The following is a 15,509-nucleotide window of genomic DNA, read 5'->3' as shown; positions in this document are numbered from 1 at the left end:
ATCACAGACATGATGAGGAGTCGCGAAATGGTCGAGACATAAAGATTGATATATTGGACGACTATATTCGGACAACAGAAGTGTTCCGGAGAAGTTTCGGATAAAACCGGAGTGTCGGAAGGTTATCGGAACCCTCGGGGGAACTAATGGGCCTCGATGGGCCTTAGGGGAGAGAGAGAGGGGCGGCCAGGGCAGGCCGAGCGCCCCTCCCATTGAGTCCAAATAGGACAAGGAAGGGGGGCGGCGCCCCCCTTTCCTTCCCCCTCTCCCTCTCCTTCCTTCCCCCTCTTCCCCTCTTGGTGGAATCCTACTAGGACTAGTAGTCCTAGTAGGACTCCCCTCTTGGGGCGCGCCTACAGGGGTCGTCCGGCCTCCCCCCTTGCTCCTTTATATACGGGGGCAGGAGGCACCCTAGAACACACAAGTTGATTGTTTAGCCGTGTGTGGTGCCCCCTCCACATATTTCCACCTCGGTCATATCATCGTAGTGCTTAGCCGAAGCCCTGCGCCGGTAACTTCATCATCATCGTCACCACGCCGTCGTGCTAATGAAACTCTCCCTCAACCTCAGCTGGATCTAGAGTTCATGGGACGTCACCGAGCTGAACGTGTGGAGATCATGGAGGTGTCGTACCTTCGGTGCTAGGATCGATCGGATCATGACGACGTACAACTACATCAACCGCGTTGTCATAACGCTTCCGCTTTCAGTCTATGAGGGTAAGTAGACAACACTCTCCCCTCTCGTTGCTATGCATCACCTAGAGATAGATCTTGCGTGATCGTAGGAATTTTTTTGAAATTACTGCGTTCCCCAACACTCTCCTCACTAGTCATGCAAATAGGAGTCTGCAGCTTTGCAATATACTTAGAGTACCATCTGTGACACGTAATCTCATTTCAATTCCTAAACTCACTCGTGATAATAATGTGTTTTGTGAATTTCACCCTTTTGATCTTTTTATTAAGGATCGGGGCACAAGGGACATACTTCTTAGAGGGTGTCTGTGGCAGGGCCTCTATCATCTGTAGCATCCTGGCGTCTCTCGCGTTTTTGGTGGAGTTCGGGTATCATCGTCACAGTGGCATGCTCGCCTTGGTCATCCAGCCACACCTATCGTTAGTCATGTTTTGCATCATCGTGAGCTTCCTAGCATGTCTAGTAATAAAGATGTAGCAGTGTGTGATGCTTGTCAGCAAGGGAAGAGTCATCAACTTCCCTTTTCGGAGTCTAGTCGTGAGGTGAAACATCCTCTAGAACTTGTGTTTTCAGATGTATGGGATCCTGCTCAGACTTCTGTTAGTGGTCATAATTATTATATCTTTCGTTGATGTTTAGAGTCGCTTTACTTGGCTTTATCTTACTAAGCGTAAATCTGATGTGTTCGATATCCTTGTTCAATATCAAAAACATGTTGAACGCCTTCTCAAGCATAAGATTGTTCATGTTCAGTCGGACTAGGGGGTGAGTATCGCAACCTCAACTCCTTCTTCCAGTCGCTTGGGATTGCTCACCATTTAGCATGTCCACATACACATCAGCATAATGGTTCCGCATAACGTAAGCATCATCATATCGTCGAAACTGGTCTTACTCTTTTGGCCCATGCATTGGTTCTCTTTCGGTTTTGGAGTGATGCTTTCACCACTACATGTTTTCTTATCAACAGTAATCCTACTCGTGTTTTAAACATGAAGACTCCCATTGAACTTCTCCTTAATGAACAACCTAATTACACTTTTTTCAAAGTGTTTGGGTGTGCTTGCTGGCCGCATCTACTCCCATACAACAAACGTAAGCTGGAATTTCGGTCCAAAAAGTGTGTCTTTCTTGGCTATAGTTCCCTTCATAAAGGATATAAATGCCTTCATGTTCCCGCTAATCGCGTCTACATATCTCGGGATGTCATGTTTGATGAGCATGTTTTTCCCTTTGCCAAACTTCCTGTGTCCACCATTGAACCACCATCCATGCATTCATCCTCCATTGCCTCTGACCAATTTGATGATGTTGCATACTCTCATGTATTATTGCCTAATCATGGTGCAGGCACTGGACGTGGGGTTTGTTTGGAAATTTTAGAGGCACCATCGCCTCCCCCATCGACGTCAACTGATGCTCACATCGATCATGTTGTGCCCTTGCATGGCCTCGGTCCGCGTGCCCATGCACGCCAGGGTGATGCACCTGCGATGTCGTCCACTTCATAACCCACGACATCTGGGCCGGCCTCGCCCCGGGTCCGGCCTACCACACCCACCGAGTCTGGGTCGGCTTCGCCATTGTTCCTTGGCTCTCCTGGGCTGACTTCCTTGCTAAGCAGCCCAGCGTCGCCTGTGTCGCCCAGTCCCTCGTCGACTAGGCCATCTTCGTCACCGTAGCCTAGTCCCTCGCTGACTGGGCCATCTCCGTCGCCGTTGCCCAGCCCCTTGTCGGCTGAGCCCTCTTCGTCGCCCAGCCTCTCATCGGTTGCACCCTCGACGTCAATGGCCCCTGCCGCTCCTCTACGTCCACATACATGCAGTCCTAGTGGCATTTTTCAACCAAAGCAGCGCACTGATGGTACTGTTGCCTGGCTTGCTGCATGTATGACTGCTGCTCTTGCAGATCCGTCCTCTGAGCCGCGTACGTATCAAGCTGCTATGAGCATTCCTCATTGGAGAGAGGCCATGGAGCAGGAGTATCACGCTCTTCTTCGTAATAAGATGTGGACTCTTGTTCCTCCACCACCGCGAGTTAACTTTATTGATTCTAAATGGGTTTTCAAGGTGAAGAAGCATTCTGATGAGTCTATTGAGCGCTACAAAGTGCGTCTTGTTGCCAGAGGATTCCGGCAGTGCTATGGTCTTGACTACGAAGACACCTTCAGTCCGGTGGTTAAGCCTACCACCATCATGCTTCTTCTCTCTATTGCAGTTACTCGAGGTTGGTTTCTTCGTCAGCTTGATGTGCAAAATGCTTTTCTTCATGGCTTATTGGAGGAGGAGGTTTACATGCGACAGCCTCCTAGTTTTTCTAATCCCGATCGTCCTGATCATATATGTCGTCTCACCCAAGCACTCTATGGTCTGAAGCAAGCTCCCCGTTCTTGGCATGCCCGTCTTGCAACAGCCCTTCGTGCTCATGGTTTTGCACCGTCGACTGCTGACTCACCATTATTTCTTCTACAGAAACCTGAGGTCACTATGTACTTGTTGGTCTATGTGGATGTTATTCTTGTCAGCTCCTCTCAGTCGGCTGCTACTGCTCTTGTTCGATCCCTTGGTGCTGATTTTGCTGTCAAAGATCTTGGGAAGCTTCACTACTTCCTGGGTGTGGAGGTTGCTTTTTGTGCTGATGGACTTGTTATGATGCAGAAGAAGTACTCCTTGGATTTGTTGCAGCGGGCTGGGATGCTCAAGTGCAAACCGACGACCACACCTATGTCTACCACTAAAAAGATCACTGTTGTTAATGGTGAGCTTCTGTACTTTGCCGATGCGATGGAATATAGGAGTATTGTTGGTGGTCTTCAGTACTTGATGATCACGAGACCAGATATTTCTTTTGCGGTCAACAGAGTTTGTCAGTATCTGCAGGCGCCTCATGACACTCATTGGTCTGCTGTTAAAGCATATTGCGCTATATCCGATTCACCGTGTCTTGTGGCCTGCATATTCGACCGAACCCCTCTGGGGTCCTCTTGGCGTATTCTGATGCGGACTGGGCTGACAGTCCGGATGACAGGCGATCTACGGGGGGCTATGTTGTGTTCTTTGGCTCTACCTTGATCGCCTGGAGTGCTCGGAAACAGGCTACTGTTTCACGTAGCAGTACTGGAACTGAGTATAAGGCTGTGGCTAATGCTACTGTAAAAATTATCTGGATACAGTCTTTGCTTCAGGAATTGGGTATATCCCAATCGCAGTCTCCTATCCTTTGGTGTGACAACATCGGTGCTACACACCATTCTGCAAATCCGGTATTCCATGCCCGAACGAAACACATTGAAGTTGACTATCACTTTGTGCGGAAACGTGTTCTCTCAGAAGCAACTACAGATCAGGTTCATCTCTTCCAAGGATCAACTTGCAGACATCTTCACCAAGTCATTGCCTCTACCACAGTTTGAGGCCTGTAGGCGCAATCTTACCCTTTAGATTCTTTAGGAAGTGGCTAAGTTTGAGGGTGGGTGTTAGACTTTATAGTTTCTGTATACGTGTACGTATGTTGTAACATTGTGCCCCACTCGTTATATATATGTGATAGGCCACCTCTAGGGTGGGTGTTAGACTTTATAGTTTCTGTATACGTGTATGTATGTTGTAACATTGTGCCCCACTCGTTGTGTGCCGGTTCCCCCTAAACCTATTGTCTCACATGCGTAACATTAAGGAATATTGTTGCTGATTTCTCTCATTGGGTTTTCCGTTTTAAAAAGACAGTTTCAAAAAGACAGATGATAGAAACTGTGCTAGACAGTGGCTTCATTTCCTATCCTATGCAATTCTTTCTAGGTGAAACTTGTTCATTTATAGTACTCTTCTAATACTCTGCTGCATCGTTTGCGTGATATAATATATTCAGGTGGGAAAGCTCTTCCCCCGGTGACTGTTGAAAAAAAAAGAGAGACCGGCCAAGCCCCTGGAACGCCGAACGGACAGATATAGGAAAACACGTCCGAACTCCTGCCGCGGCATACGGCACTAGGCACGGAATCGACCAATTGCGTCCCCGAACCTGACCGGTCGCGCATCGTTGCAAATGGACTCCGATTCCACCTGTCCCCTCGTCGGCCTCCTTCCGCCCCGACCCTTAAATCCCAGGAGCAGCCCTCCCTCCCACGGCGCCCAAACCCGCCAATCTCCTCCGTGACTCGCCTTGTCTCCTCCGCGATTCATCCATGGCAGCGACGCATCGGGTCTCCGCCGTGATCTTCGACCTCGACGGCACCCTCTTGGACACAGGTACGCGGATCCGCTCGCTCTCAAGCTCACGCCGCCGTCCCGTGCCGTTCGATGCTCCGCCTAGTTCGGTCGATGTGTCCTATGCTCGAGTTGATTTGTTTTTTCTGTTCGTGGCGGGTTGTTTGGTCATCTTCTCCAAGCCCACGTCCTGCATTCCATAATCACGATTTATTGTGCCGAGTCGCTGCCTTTTCCAATAATAAAGCAGAGTAAAGGTGCAACATGAAGTAGCTTAAAAAAAGTTCAATGTGGAGTTTGTAAAGTGTGGTGTGTCTTGGTGCAGAGAGGGCAACAAGGGACGTCCTGAAAGAGTTCTTGGGGACCTACGGGAAAGTCCCAGATGCGGCCAAGGAGGAGAAGCGATTGGGGCAGATGCACAGGGAGTCCACAACCGGGATCATCGCAGACTATGGGTTGCCGATCACCGTCGAGGAGTATTCAGAGGCAATATACCCGCTGTATATCAAAAGGTTTAATTCGTTTTACTCAGCTGAACAAGTGTCAGTCACGATTAACGGAAGCACTGAACTTGGCCTCACTTGTTCTCCAGGTGGCAAAGGGCAAGCCCACTTCCAGGGGTTAGCAGACTTCTCAAGCACCTCCACAAGAATGGAACACCGCTGGCGCTCGCTTCAAATTCCATAAGGAGAAATATTGATCACAAAATTTTGAAACTAGGAGGTCTGAACCTTACTTCGATCTACAATACGTCATGTGTTTTTCCCCAGAAAAATAGAGTGCCGCATGGGATAACTTGCCACCCCTTTTGGTATTTCCACAAGTTTCATTTGGAATGCAAAAAGTAGTTTTTGTTTCCCGAAAGGAAAGGATAAGTCCGTTGATATAGTACTAGTAAATCATTAATTTGGTGAAAGAAATTGTGGCTTTGCTTGATCTGTCATGACTATCTTCTGAGTTCCCTATGCTCACATTTTGGGTGTACTAACCATTGTTAATTCTGTTTTTTCAGTCCCTAGACATTCCCTTACACAAATTTAAAAGTTATAGCAGTAATGGAAGTTTTATAAGTGCTAGATTTATTTATGTTATGAATTGCTTGCTGATCTATTAAAATTCCTTGTTTCCAGAACTGAAAGACTGCTTTTCGGTGGTTCTTGGTGGTGATCAGGTCCCTCATGGAAAACCTTGCCCTGACATGTGGGTACTTACACAATTTTACAGAATGTTTATTGCATGTTCCTTGCAGCGAATAGCTTGTACGAACTGTGCTATTTCCATGCAACATCATAAGGTGTAACTTGCAGTGAAATTACCTGTGTCTCAGGATATAACATTCACGTATAATATCATCTTATTTTAATTCACCATATAAGATAACTAATTTTGTTGAAAACACGATTTAAATCATCTTTAGCTTCGTGCATACATTGCTGATTTTGTGTCATCAATGCTTTTGTAGATTTCTAGAGGCCGCAAAGAGACTTGGTGTAAATCCGTCGTCATGTTTGGTGATAGAAGATTCTCTGTAAGTATAGCAAATGCTACTCCTATAGGTTTTCCCCAATGATGGTTTGTTTTCCCTTTGAAAGGGAAATGGAAGAAATAAAGGTTTCGTACAAGATTTAGCTTATCTGACAATAAACAACTTGTGAATGTGCATCATAGTACAGGCAGCAGCCTTAAATAGCCTAGCACAGACATAGTGGCGAAATAGTTGTGCTAAGAAAACGAAATTTAGAAGCTAGCGCTTATCTGCTTTTATTTTATTTTTCAAATATGTTTTTCCAAGTGTTGTCACTCCCAAGACAATTGCACTTTACAGTAGGTACCATTCCAAATTTCTGCACTCAGAAATGAAGATCTAATCACAGAGATATTAACGTTGCTTTTGTCAAAAAATAATGCCTGTTTTGTATTTAGTTGAACTTACTGCTTTGTTGGCAAAATGTTCTCAGTGTTGGAGTTCAGGCTGCCAAGGCTTCTGGGGCGAAGGTAGTTGCTGTTCCATCACTGCAAAGTCAAAGGCATTGTTACTCAATTGCTGATCTCATCCTCTATTCACTGCTAGACTTTCATCCTGAGTTGTGGGGTCTTCCCCCATTTGACGATCGTAATTCTTTCTCCATTAACCACTGGTTTTATTTAGTTGATTTATTTCAATTATTTAAGTCTGCTGGCTGCCATTTATGTTGCAGGCATTCAAGGTGCTTTGTCGATGGAACCATTACTCTCGAATGCTCAGATAGGTGATGCGGTTCTAAACAATACTCATACAGTTATAGCAGGTCGGACACCTTACCACGCTCTTCTAATATGTCAATAGTTGACAATATTACACTTCTTAGAACACAGTGGTTTGCAAAATACCGTAACGGCACATTTTTTAATCCAAAACATTATTTGCAACAGGTGAGCGTACCTACGACTCTATTCCTGATCAAATATCAGGAATTTTCTTTGGTTGGGCCAAGTCGGAAACTTATGGAGTCTTTAAAGCGGTGGTCAGCATTGGGTGGGACCTTTCACCGGGAAAATTCGAAAGAGTAATGGTTGGTATTTTAAGTTTATAGTCTTATCTCTTGCCTATTCTGCACCTTTTAGATTTGTAAGTGCCCATTATCATTTACAAATTTGAAGGGATGTATTTATATGGGAGTTCTTCTGTTGTACGTTAACACATGCAAAATTTCCAGAGTTCGTTGTGGCATTTCTTGCCAAATAATTGGAAAACGAAATAATTTGCCAGCTTTGATATGTGGTTGTCCTTTTCAGCACATACGTGTTCTTGATTCTCACTACAAGGCCAAAACGGAGGATCCCTTGGAGCTTTTATTAATTGGTTACATCCGGAAGCTCCAAAGCTCGGTAATGACCTTATCATATAAATAATTATAAATTCATGAGGTTGAGACTTGAGACTTTGGATGTTATGCTGTGTATTTTAATTTTTTGTTTAGAATATTTTCATTTGGTACTCTACTATGGAGCCTCCTCGCCATGCAACGCAGAAGTCCCCTAGACATAACCGAACATATTTTAAATTACAACTCTGTCATATGACCATTGTCAAAACCTTGAATGCAAGTCCAAGCATGATTATAACTTTTGTTGCAGGAAAATATATCTCTGTCATATGACCATTGTCAAAACCTTGAATGCAAGTCCAAGCATGATTATAACTTTTGTTGCAGGAAAATATATCCCAGGCAATGAGCATAACTGACGAAGACCAGGCCACTGCAAGAGATGCACCAGACCTCCCAGCTTTCTCTGAATATGCAAAGGCAAGGGGTGCATTGGACCTCCCAGCCTTACCTGAATACGCAGAGCCACGAAACGGCCTTCTTCTTGCGTGATACATGGCGTGTCACTACAAGCTATCTGATATTATTGACAAGATTGCGGGTATCGCTTATTTTCCTTGAAGACATGTAGGGATTGCTGGGAGAGTTGTAAGAGCTGTTGGGAATGCAGCTTGCGTGGAATCTCTCGATATTGTCAATTTCTTGGTATCTTATACACTGTAATATTTTATTTATCATTGTGTGTGCCTTGTCGCGTTGATAAAATGTGTACAGACAATGAAGTGGGGGTAGAAAATGATTATTTACGGGCTAATGGTTTTGAGCATTTGTCATCTATACTCTTGGAAGGAGTTCGTTTTGTGCTTGTGTTGGGATCAGCAGGGATGCTAATTCCTTGGAAGGAGTTCGTTTTGTGCTTGTGTTGGGATCAGCAGGGATGCTAATTCCTGCAATCAGATTAACATCAGTTAGTGCCTGTATGTGCTCACGGCCATAACCGGTGGCAAGATGAGAAATGCAGGGAGGCAGCAGGGATGTTCCATGTCCAACCTGACCATCCAAAATGTTACTCCCTCTGTTCACTAATATAAAGATGTTTTCGGTATACTACATATAAAAAGATGTTTTGGGTATTTCAGTATAGACTACATACAGACTGAAATGGTGAACAAACACACTAAAACCAAACACACTAAAACATGTTTGTATACATTTGATTCAAGGAAAAAAAAGTTAGAACATCTTATATTTGTGAACGGGGAGAGTAATATGTATATCAAATTAATAAGTATTCTGACATCCGTCAAATAATGTTTCAAGAAAGAGACATGTTCTTGCAAATCAGCTAAAGTACTCATGTAAGTATACATGTACGAAAATTATTCTTTGTCTGAAACGTGATCGAGCAGTCGGCTATTTTCGGAAGCATTTGGAAACTCCAAAACGTGTGACGATTCTTTTACCAAAAACAGCAAGACGTAACATGTTTTGATCTTAATAAAGCTAGCCATAATGATCTTCCATAAAAAAAAACCCCAGCAAGACGTATATAGTTCCCACCTCATCTCGAGTCATCTTTGGCTAAACAAAAGACTTGCTCCGGCCTCCAGACTTATCATGCCTTTTCCGCTCGCTTTTTCCTCAAAGTTTGACAACAGAGAAAAGCAATTCAATCTTGGGAGTGCGTAAAACAAGCAAACAAAATTCCAATAAACTAACACAGCTCATATACATGTCCAAAATGTTGTCTCCATTGCCAAGGTGAAAATTTCAAGAAGAAATTACTTTCTACTACAAAAGAGGATAACAGGCAATTAACTTCATTCCGACAGGCAATTTTGTAGGAACAAAAGAGGCATACTTGTCAAAAGAAAAAGTACAGAAGCAACTCATGACATTTAGGAAATTCTGACCACTAAAGATGGGCAATACGTAATTATATCTGAGGCAAATTACTAAACAGTATAACTTAGCTAGCTACAGCCTTCCACAGCGATTTGACGTTTTGAACCATCCGATCAACTCGTTTAACGCTGCAGATCGTTCTGTTACACAGCGCACCTTTTCATCGGTCGCCCCGCTCATCCAGGCTTGCCCAACGTTATCGGGCCGCTGCTCCGGAGATTGACTTGGGCGGCTTCTCGTTCGTCAATCAGCTGAGTATTTTGTTTTTTTGCATCGAGCGCCACAGGCCCACGAGCATCACCTCCACTTCCCCATCGGCCCAGGTCGTCCCTTCCCATTCTGTCGCTCTATAATGTCAGCCCTGAAACCGCCGGCGGCGCCATAATGATGAGGGTCAAGGCCGATGGTATTCCTTTGGTAACAGTCCACCGTAAAGTGCAGGCCTACATTTTGATTCCCCTCTCTCTTTCCTCGAAGTTGATAGTGCTAATTGTGGCTGTTCTCTTTGGTGATTGTTCATGAATCATGGAGGCGGCGACGACTACAAGCGAGAGAGCTTTGCTCCGGTGTAGGCGAGCGGTTAGTATAAGGAGGAGGCGGCCTAAACGGCTTTGATAAAGAATACTGACTGTAAAGATCTCTGCCTTCTCCGGTCAAATCTGGTCAACAATTCTGGTAAAAAATCTTATATTCTCATTTGGCTGGGGTATGCACATTCATCTTACAATAACCGTTGAAGGAAATCTACGTACTAAAGAAGACGAGAGAATATAAATATTCAACGTCAGTTTATTGACGCCTCTCCTTAAAGATTGAGGATATAAATCACTTTTGTTTCAACATGCTAGGACTTGACTTCGATCAGTTCATCTTTGTACCCTGTTATACGGACGATTGCTCATGTTGTTTCTTTCTCTTGAGTCATTGATTAATTTTCCTGAGCATTCCAAATGGTTTGTTGACTGATGAATTCAGGCTTGCTAAAACTTTGTTTCTTCTCTGTTACTTTTGTAACTACTTCAATATCACACTAGATCTTAAATTGGATGGTTTAGTCCGTACAAACTATTTGATGTAAGCTGAACTCTCGGGAATGTTACTCAAGCATTAGAGTTGATGTTGATCTTGTGCAAGAATAGAATATGCTAGCCTTTACAAGATAGAATATTGTATTGTTTTTGCTCTATGTATTTCCTTGCATCTTCTTGTAATGACCGGACAAAGAGAAAATGTAAAAATGAAAGCATTTATGTAAGTGTATAGGTTCCAAACTTGATGTAAATATGCGCCACCATCAGTGTCAACACATCGAAATTCAATTAGTTTGAAATTTACCAAATGTTTCCATTGTTCAAGTTTTCTAAATATTTGTATAGTAGTTCTTTTTTCTAGATGGACGAGCGCGGCAACGCGCGTCATCATGATCTAGTACATGTTAAAACAGAAGCAACTAGATGATCATGTGTTCTAGGTAGCAAGAAAATAGGAGATCTGGACAACTTTGACTTGAAACTACCTGGCAACAACAGGCGGAATCAGCTTGGGGCAAACCAAACAAGCAAAGATCTCCCCATTTTTATTTTTATTTTGAGGGGTAGCAAGGATATCCCCATGCTGCTTCAGGATAGACTCATGCACTGAATCAGCTGGGCCACGGACAACCAGCGGTGCAGCTATGTCTCGCTCACTGCAAGACAGTAGCTGGCCACGTCTCAGCGAGCCAGTTAGGGGGCTGGCACAGTACCTTTCGTCAGGTTGATGTCATGATGATTTCATGAAGATTTTGTTCTTTGTTTATATTTTGATTAAATGTTCTTGATTAAAATTTTAAAATACACAAATTTTTAATACATATATTTAAAAACATAAATCTGATTATTATTTAAAAAAACATGATTAAAAAAAATTAATGCAGTCAATTGTTGCCGTACTTTAGAAAAATGTTTTTAACACAAATACATTCATTTGTTTCAAGAAATGTATGCTACATTATAAAAAAATGTTATTCCAAAAAATGTATAATATGTATAATTGTATTCCTGGTGTATACAACGAATGTACTACGTGGATGAAAAAAAATTAGAAATCAAAACATATATTGAAAAAAATCTTGATCATGTACGTGAAAAGGTTAAACATGTCTAAAAAATATTACTGGTGTATACGAAAATGCAAAACATATATGGAAAAAAGAGACATCAACACATATAGTATTTGGAAAACATTAAACATGCATAAACAAATATTCTTGATGTATACGAAAAATGTATTACATGTATGAAAAAGTAGACATTAAAACTTATATTAAAAAAATGTTAATCATGTATTTAGTCTTTAAAATGTGCAATTTTTTTACTGATGTCTATGAAAAATGTACATTGTGCGTGACAAAAAGTAGACATTAAAACTTGTATAAAAAAGGTTGCTCGTGTATTGTAAAATACCAAATGTGTAAAAATAATGTTACCCATGTATACAAAAACTGTAAAACATACGTGAAAAATATATACATTAAAAAAATATTTTAAGTTTTGTTAATTATGTATTTGGAAAATGTTAATCATGTATTAAAATATTATTGAGGTATACGAAAAATTTATGGCACTTTGCATGCAAGGCTTCTTATGATGTGTATTACCAAGGTGGCCCAAAGATACCTCTCTGATACTCAGAGTGACAAATCCTAATCTCGATCTATGCCAACCCAACAAACACGTTCGGAGATACCTGTAGAGCATCTTTATAATCACCCAATTACGTTGTAACGTTTGATAGCACATAAGGCATTCCTTCGGTATCCGGGAGTTGCATAATCTCATAGTCGAAGGAATATGTATTTGACATGAAGAACGCACTAGCAATAAAACTGAACGGTCATAATGCTAAGCTAATGAATGGGTCTTGTCCATCACATCATTCTCCTAATGATGTGATCCCATTCATCAAATGATAACACATGCCTATGGTTAGGAAACTTAACCATCTTTGATTAATGAGCTAGTCTAGTAGAGGCTTACTAGGGACACCGTGTTTTGTCTATGTATCCACACATGTATCAAGTTTCCAGTTAATACAATTCTAGCATGAATAATAACATTTATCATGATGTAAGGAAATATAAAATAAAAACTTTATTATTGCATGTAGGACATATTTCCTTCAATACAACCCATGGAGGATGACATCAAGTGGTGATCGCCATCAAGATTGCGGTGTGCAAGTTCAAGTGGATCATCATGAAGAGATCATCCTTGAAGCTTGCCGTCCATTGTGGTGTAAATGGTCTTGTGAAGATATGTCAAGGAATGGCTCACCCATAGTGGAGTATGGGGGAGCAATCAACTATTCTTCATCGAGCCAACGCAATCAAGAAAGGTGGTTCATCTTGAGGGAGTCAAGATCGTCATCATCTAGCTCAAGTGTACTATGTGCAAGGCAAAGGTTTGCCCTTGATAGGTTTTCTATTTTACCGGTATCATGGTGGTAGTTGGGAGACCGGGTTATAGGATCAATTGTTGTACTATCAAGGGGGGCTCTCGATGATTAGCTTGATCGTATCGTTTGTAGAGAGCTCAAACCATTGCATCCTTGCATCATCTTTATGGGTTCTTGTTTGGTTCTTTTCCTTGTGAGATTTGTATGGTCATCTTGATGACAAGCTCGAGTTCATCAAAAACGAAGTTCACATGCATCTTCTATGATGTTTTCGATGTTGGAGGTTATGCCGGTTCTTCTCTGTTGGAGGTTTCTCTCTTCTATATCTTAGCATACCTCCCCTGCCTCTTGTTATTATCCAACAAGCTTGACTTTTCTCAATTCAGAGCTCATTTGCAGAAGTTGTGGCAATTCTGGTTTTCCTAGAGCATCTGTTTTGCTTAAAAGTGGCATTGTGAGGCGCCAGTGGTAGTACCGCAGCCCCGGAGCGGCAGTACCGCTGAAAGCCACAAGTAGTAGTACCACTGTTTCACAATGGTAGTACTGCCCACGGCCACAGGCGGTAGTACGACTCCGGTTCCGCGCTAGTACCGCCTCGATTCGAGACCTTTGTGTCTCGTGTCGGGTTCAGCGGCAGTAGGAGCGGTAGTACCGCCCCTAGTACTGCTACTAGTGTCGCTCAACGGCCCTCCTTTTTGTTCCTTCTCCCTTAGGCGTTGTGCGAGGTCCCAGTGGTACCGAGCGGCAATACCGCTCCCTAGAGCGGTAGTACCGCCCGCTGTAGGCTGAGAATGGGGATAACGGTTGGATTTTTTCCCCACCTATAAAAGGGGTCTTCTTTCACATTGAGACTTATCTGTAGAGCTCGTATTCTTCCCCCATTGTTGAGCTTCTTCGAGCTTGCTATCTCTCAATCCCTCCATGGATTCTTGCTAGTTTTGTGGGGAAAAGAGAGAGGAGATCTAGATCCACATTTCCACCAATCACTTTCTCCTCTATGTAAGGGGGCCCCTTGGATCTAGATCTTGGATTTCTTGGTGTTCACCTTCTTGTTCTTCCTCTCTTTCCCTCCATAGCTTTCATTGCTTTGGTGGGATTTGAGAATGAGGGACTTGGGCACTCTGTGTGCCCTTGCCATTGCATTAGTTGCATCTGTTTGAGTTCTCCATGTTGATATGTGGAAGTTACAAGTTGAGAAGATTATTACTCTTGGGTTTTTGGTGCCCTTGAGCTTGTTCCTCTTGGGTGCTTGGGTGCCCTAGACGGTTAGTGGTGTTCGGAGCTCAATCATGGTGGTGTAATGCTCCGAGCAAGCGTCGGGGTCTCCAATTAGGTTGTGGATATCGCCCCGAGCTTATATTTGACGGGTTCTGATGACCCACAAGTGTATGGGATCAATTGTAGCCTTTTTGATAAGTAAGAGCGTCGAACCCAACGAGGAGCAGAAGGAAATGACAAGTGGTTTTCAGCAAGGTAATGTCTGCAAGTGCTGAAATTATAAGTAATAAAGTAGTTTGATAGCAAGGTAATTTGTAATGAGCAAGTAACGGTAGTAGTAACAAAAGTGCAGCAAGGTAGCCCAATCCTTTTGAGGCAAAGTACAGGACAAAACAATCTCTTATGATAAGCACAGTGTTCTTGAGGGTACACGGGAATTTCATCTAGTCACTTTCATCATGTTGGTTCGATTCGTGTTCGCTACTTTGATAATTTGGTATGTGGGTAGGTGCTTAGGTGTTGTTCTTACTTGAAAAAACCTCCTACTTATGAACCCCCTCGCACGCATCCGCAACTACGAGAATAGTATTAAGAATAAATTCTAACCATAGCATTAAACTTTTGGATCCAATCAGTCCCTTAGGAATAGCGCATAAACTGGGGTTTAAGCTTCTGTCACTCTCACAACTCATCATCTAATAACTACTCCACAATGTATTCCCTTAGGCCCAAATATGGTGAAGTTTCATGTAGTCGACATTCACATGACACCACTAAGGGAATCACAACATACCTATCATCAAAATATCGAACACATATCAAGTTCACATGATTACTTGCAACATGATTTCTCCCGTGACCTCAAGAACAAAATTAACTACTCACAAATGATAATCATTCTCAAGATTAGAGGGGTATTAAATAGCATAATGGATCTGAACATATAACCTTCCACCAAATAAACTATATAGTAATCAACTACAAAGGTAATCAACACCACTAGTCACCCACAAGCACCAACCTATAGTTCCGGTACAAAGATTGAACACAAGAGATGAACTAGGGTTTGAGAGGAGATGGTGTTGTTGAAGATGTTGATGGAGATAGCCCTCCCGAAGATGGGAGAGTTGTTGGTGATGATGATGACAATGATTTACCCCTCCGGGAGGGAAGTTCCCCCGGCGGAATCGCTTCGCCAGAGGGCAAAAGTGCTCCTGCCCAGGTTCCGCCTCGAGACGA

The 15,509-nt window shown here is 42.9% G+C and overlaps 1 protein-coding gene across 2 annotated transcripts; it reads left to right on the top strand.

The window, feature by feature from the left end:
• The first annotated feature begins 4,722 nt into the window (after nucleotides 1-4,722).
• Nucleotides 4,723-8,524, top strand: LOC119277039 (bifunctional riboflavin kinase/FMN phosphatase-like). 2 transcript variants are annotated; one of them, XM_037558249.1, is made up of 10 exons: nucleotides 4,723-4,947; nucleotides 5,231-5,417; nucleotides 5,498-5,628; nucleotides 6,036-6,105; nucleotides 6,368-6,433; nucleotides 6,864-7,018; nucleotides 7,104-7,193; nucleotides 7,318-7,451; nucleotides 7,681-7,773; nucleotides 8,100-8,524. In XM_037558249.1, the coding sequence occupies exons 1-10, from the start codon at nucleotides 4,884-4,886 to the stop codon at nucleotides 8,262-8,264; spliced, it is 1,155 nt and encodes a 384-aa protein (XP_037414146.1). In that variant the 5' UTR covers nucleotides 4,723-4,883; the 3' UTR covers nucleotides 8,265-8,524. The 2 variants fall into 2 exon arrangements, with proteins under 2 accessions (XP_037414146.1, XP_037414145.1); XM_037558248.1 differs by having other exon boundaries at nucleotides 4,728-4,947; nucleotides 7,318-7,457.
• The last annotated feature ends 6,985 nt before the right edge of the window (nucleotides 8,525-15,509 follow it).

This window comes from Triticum dicoccoides, chromosome 3B, assembly GCF_002162155.2.
Source record: "Triticum dicoccoides isolate Atlit2015 ecotype Zavitan chromosome 3B, WEW_v2.0, whole genome shotgun sequence".
Lineage (NCBI taxonomy): Eukaryota > Viridiplantae > Streptophyta > Magnoliopsida > Poales > Poaceae > Triticum > Triticum dicoccoides.
Note: the sequence above shows the minus strand (reverse complement) of the source record. Positions and strands in the feature narration are given on the sequence as shown.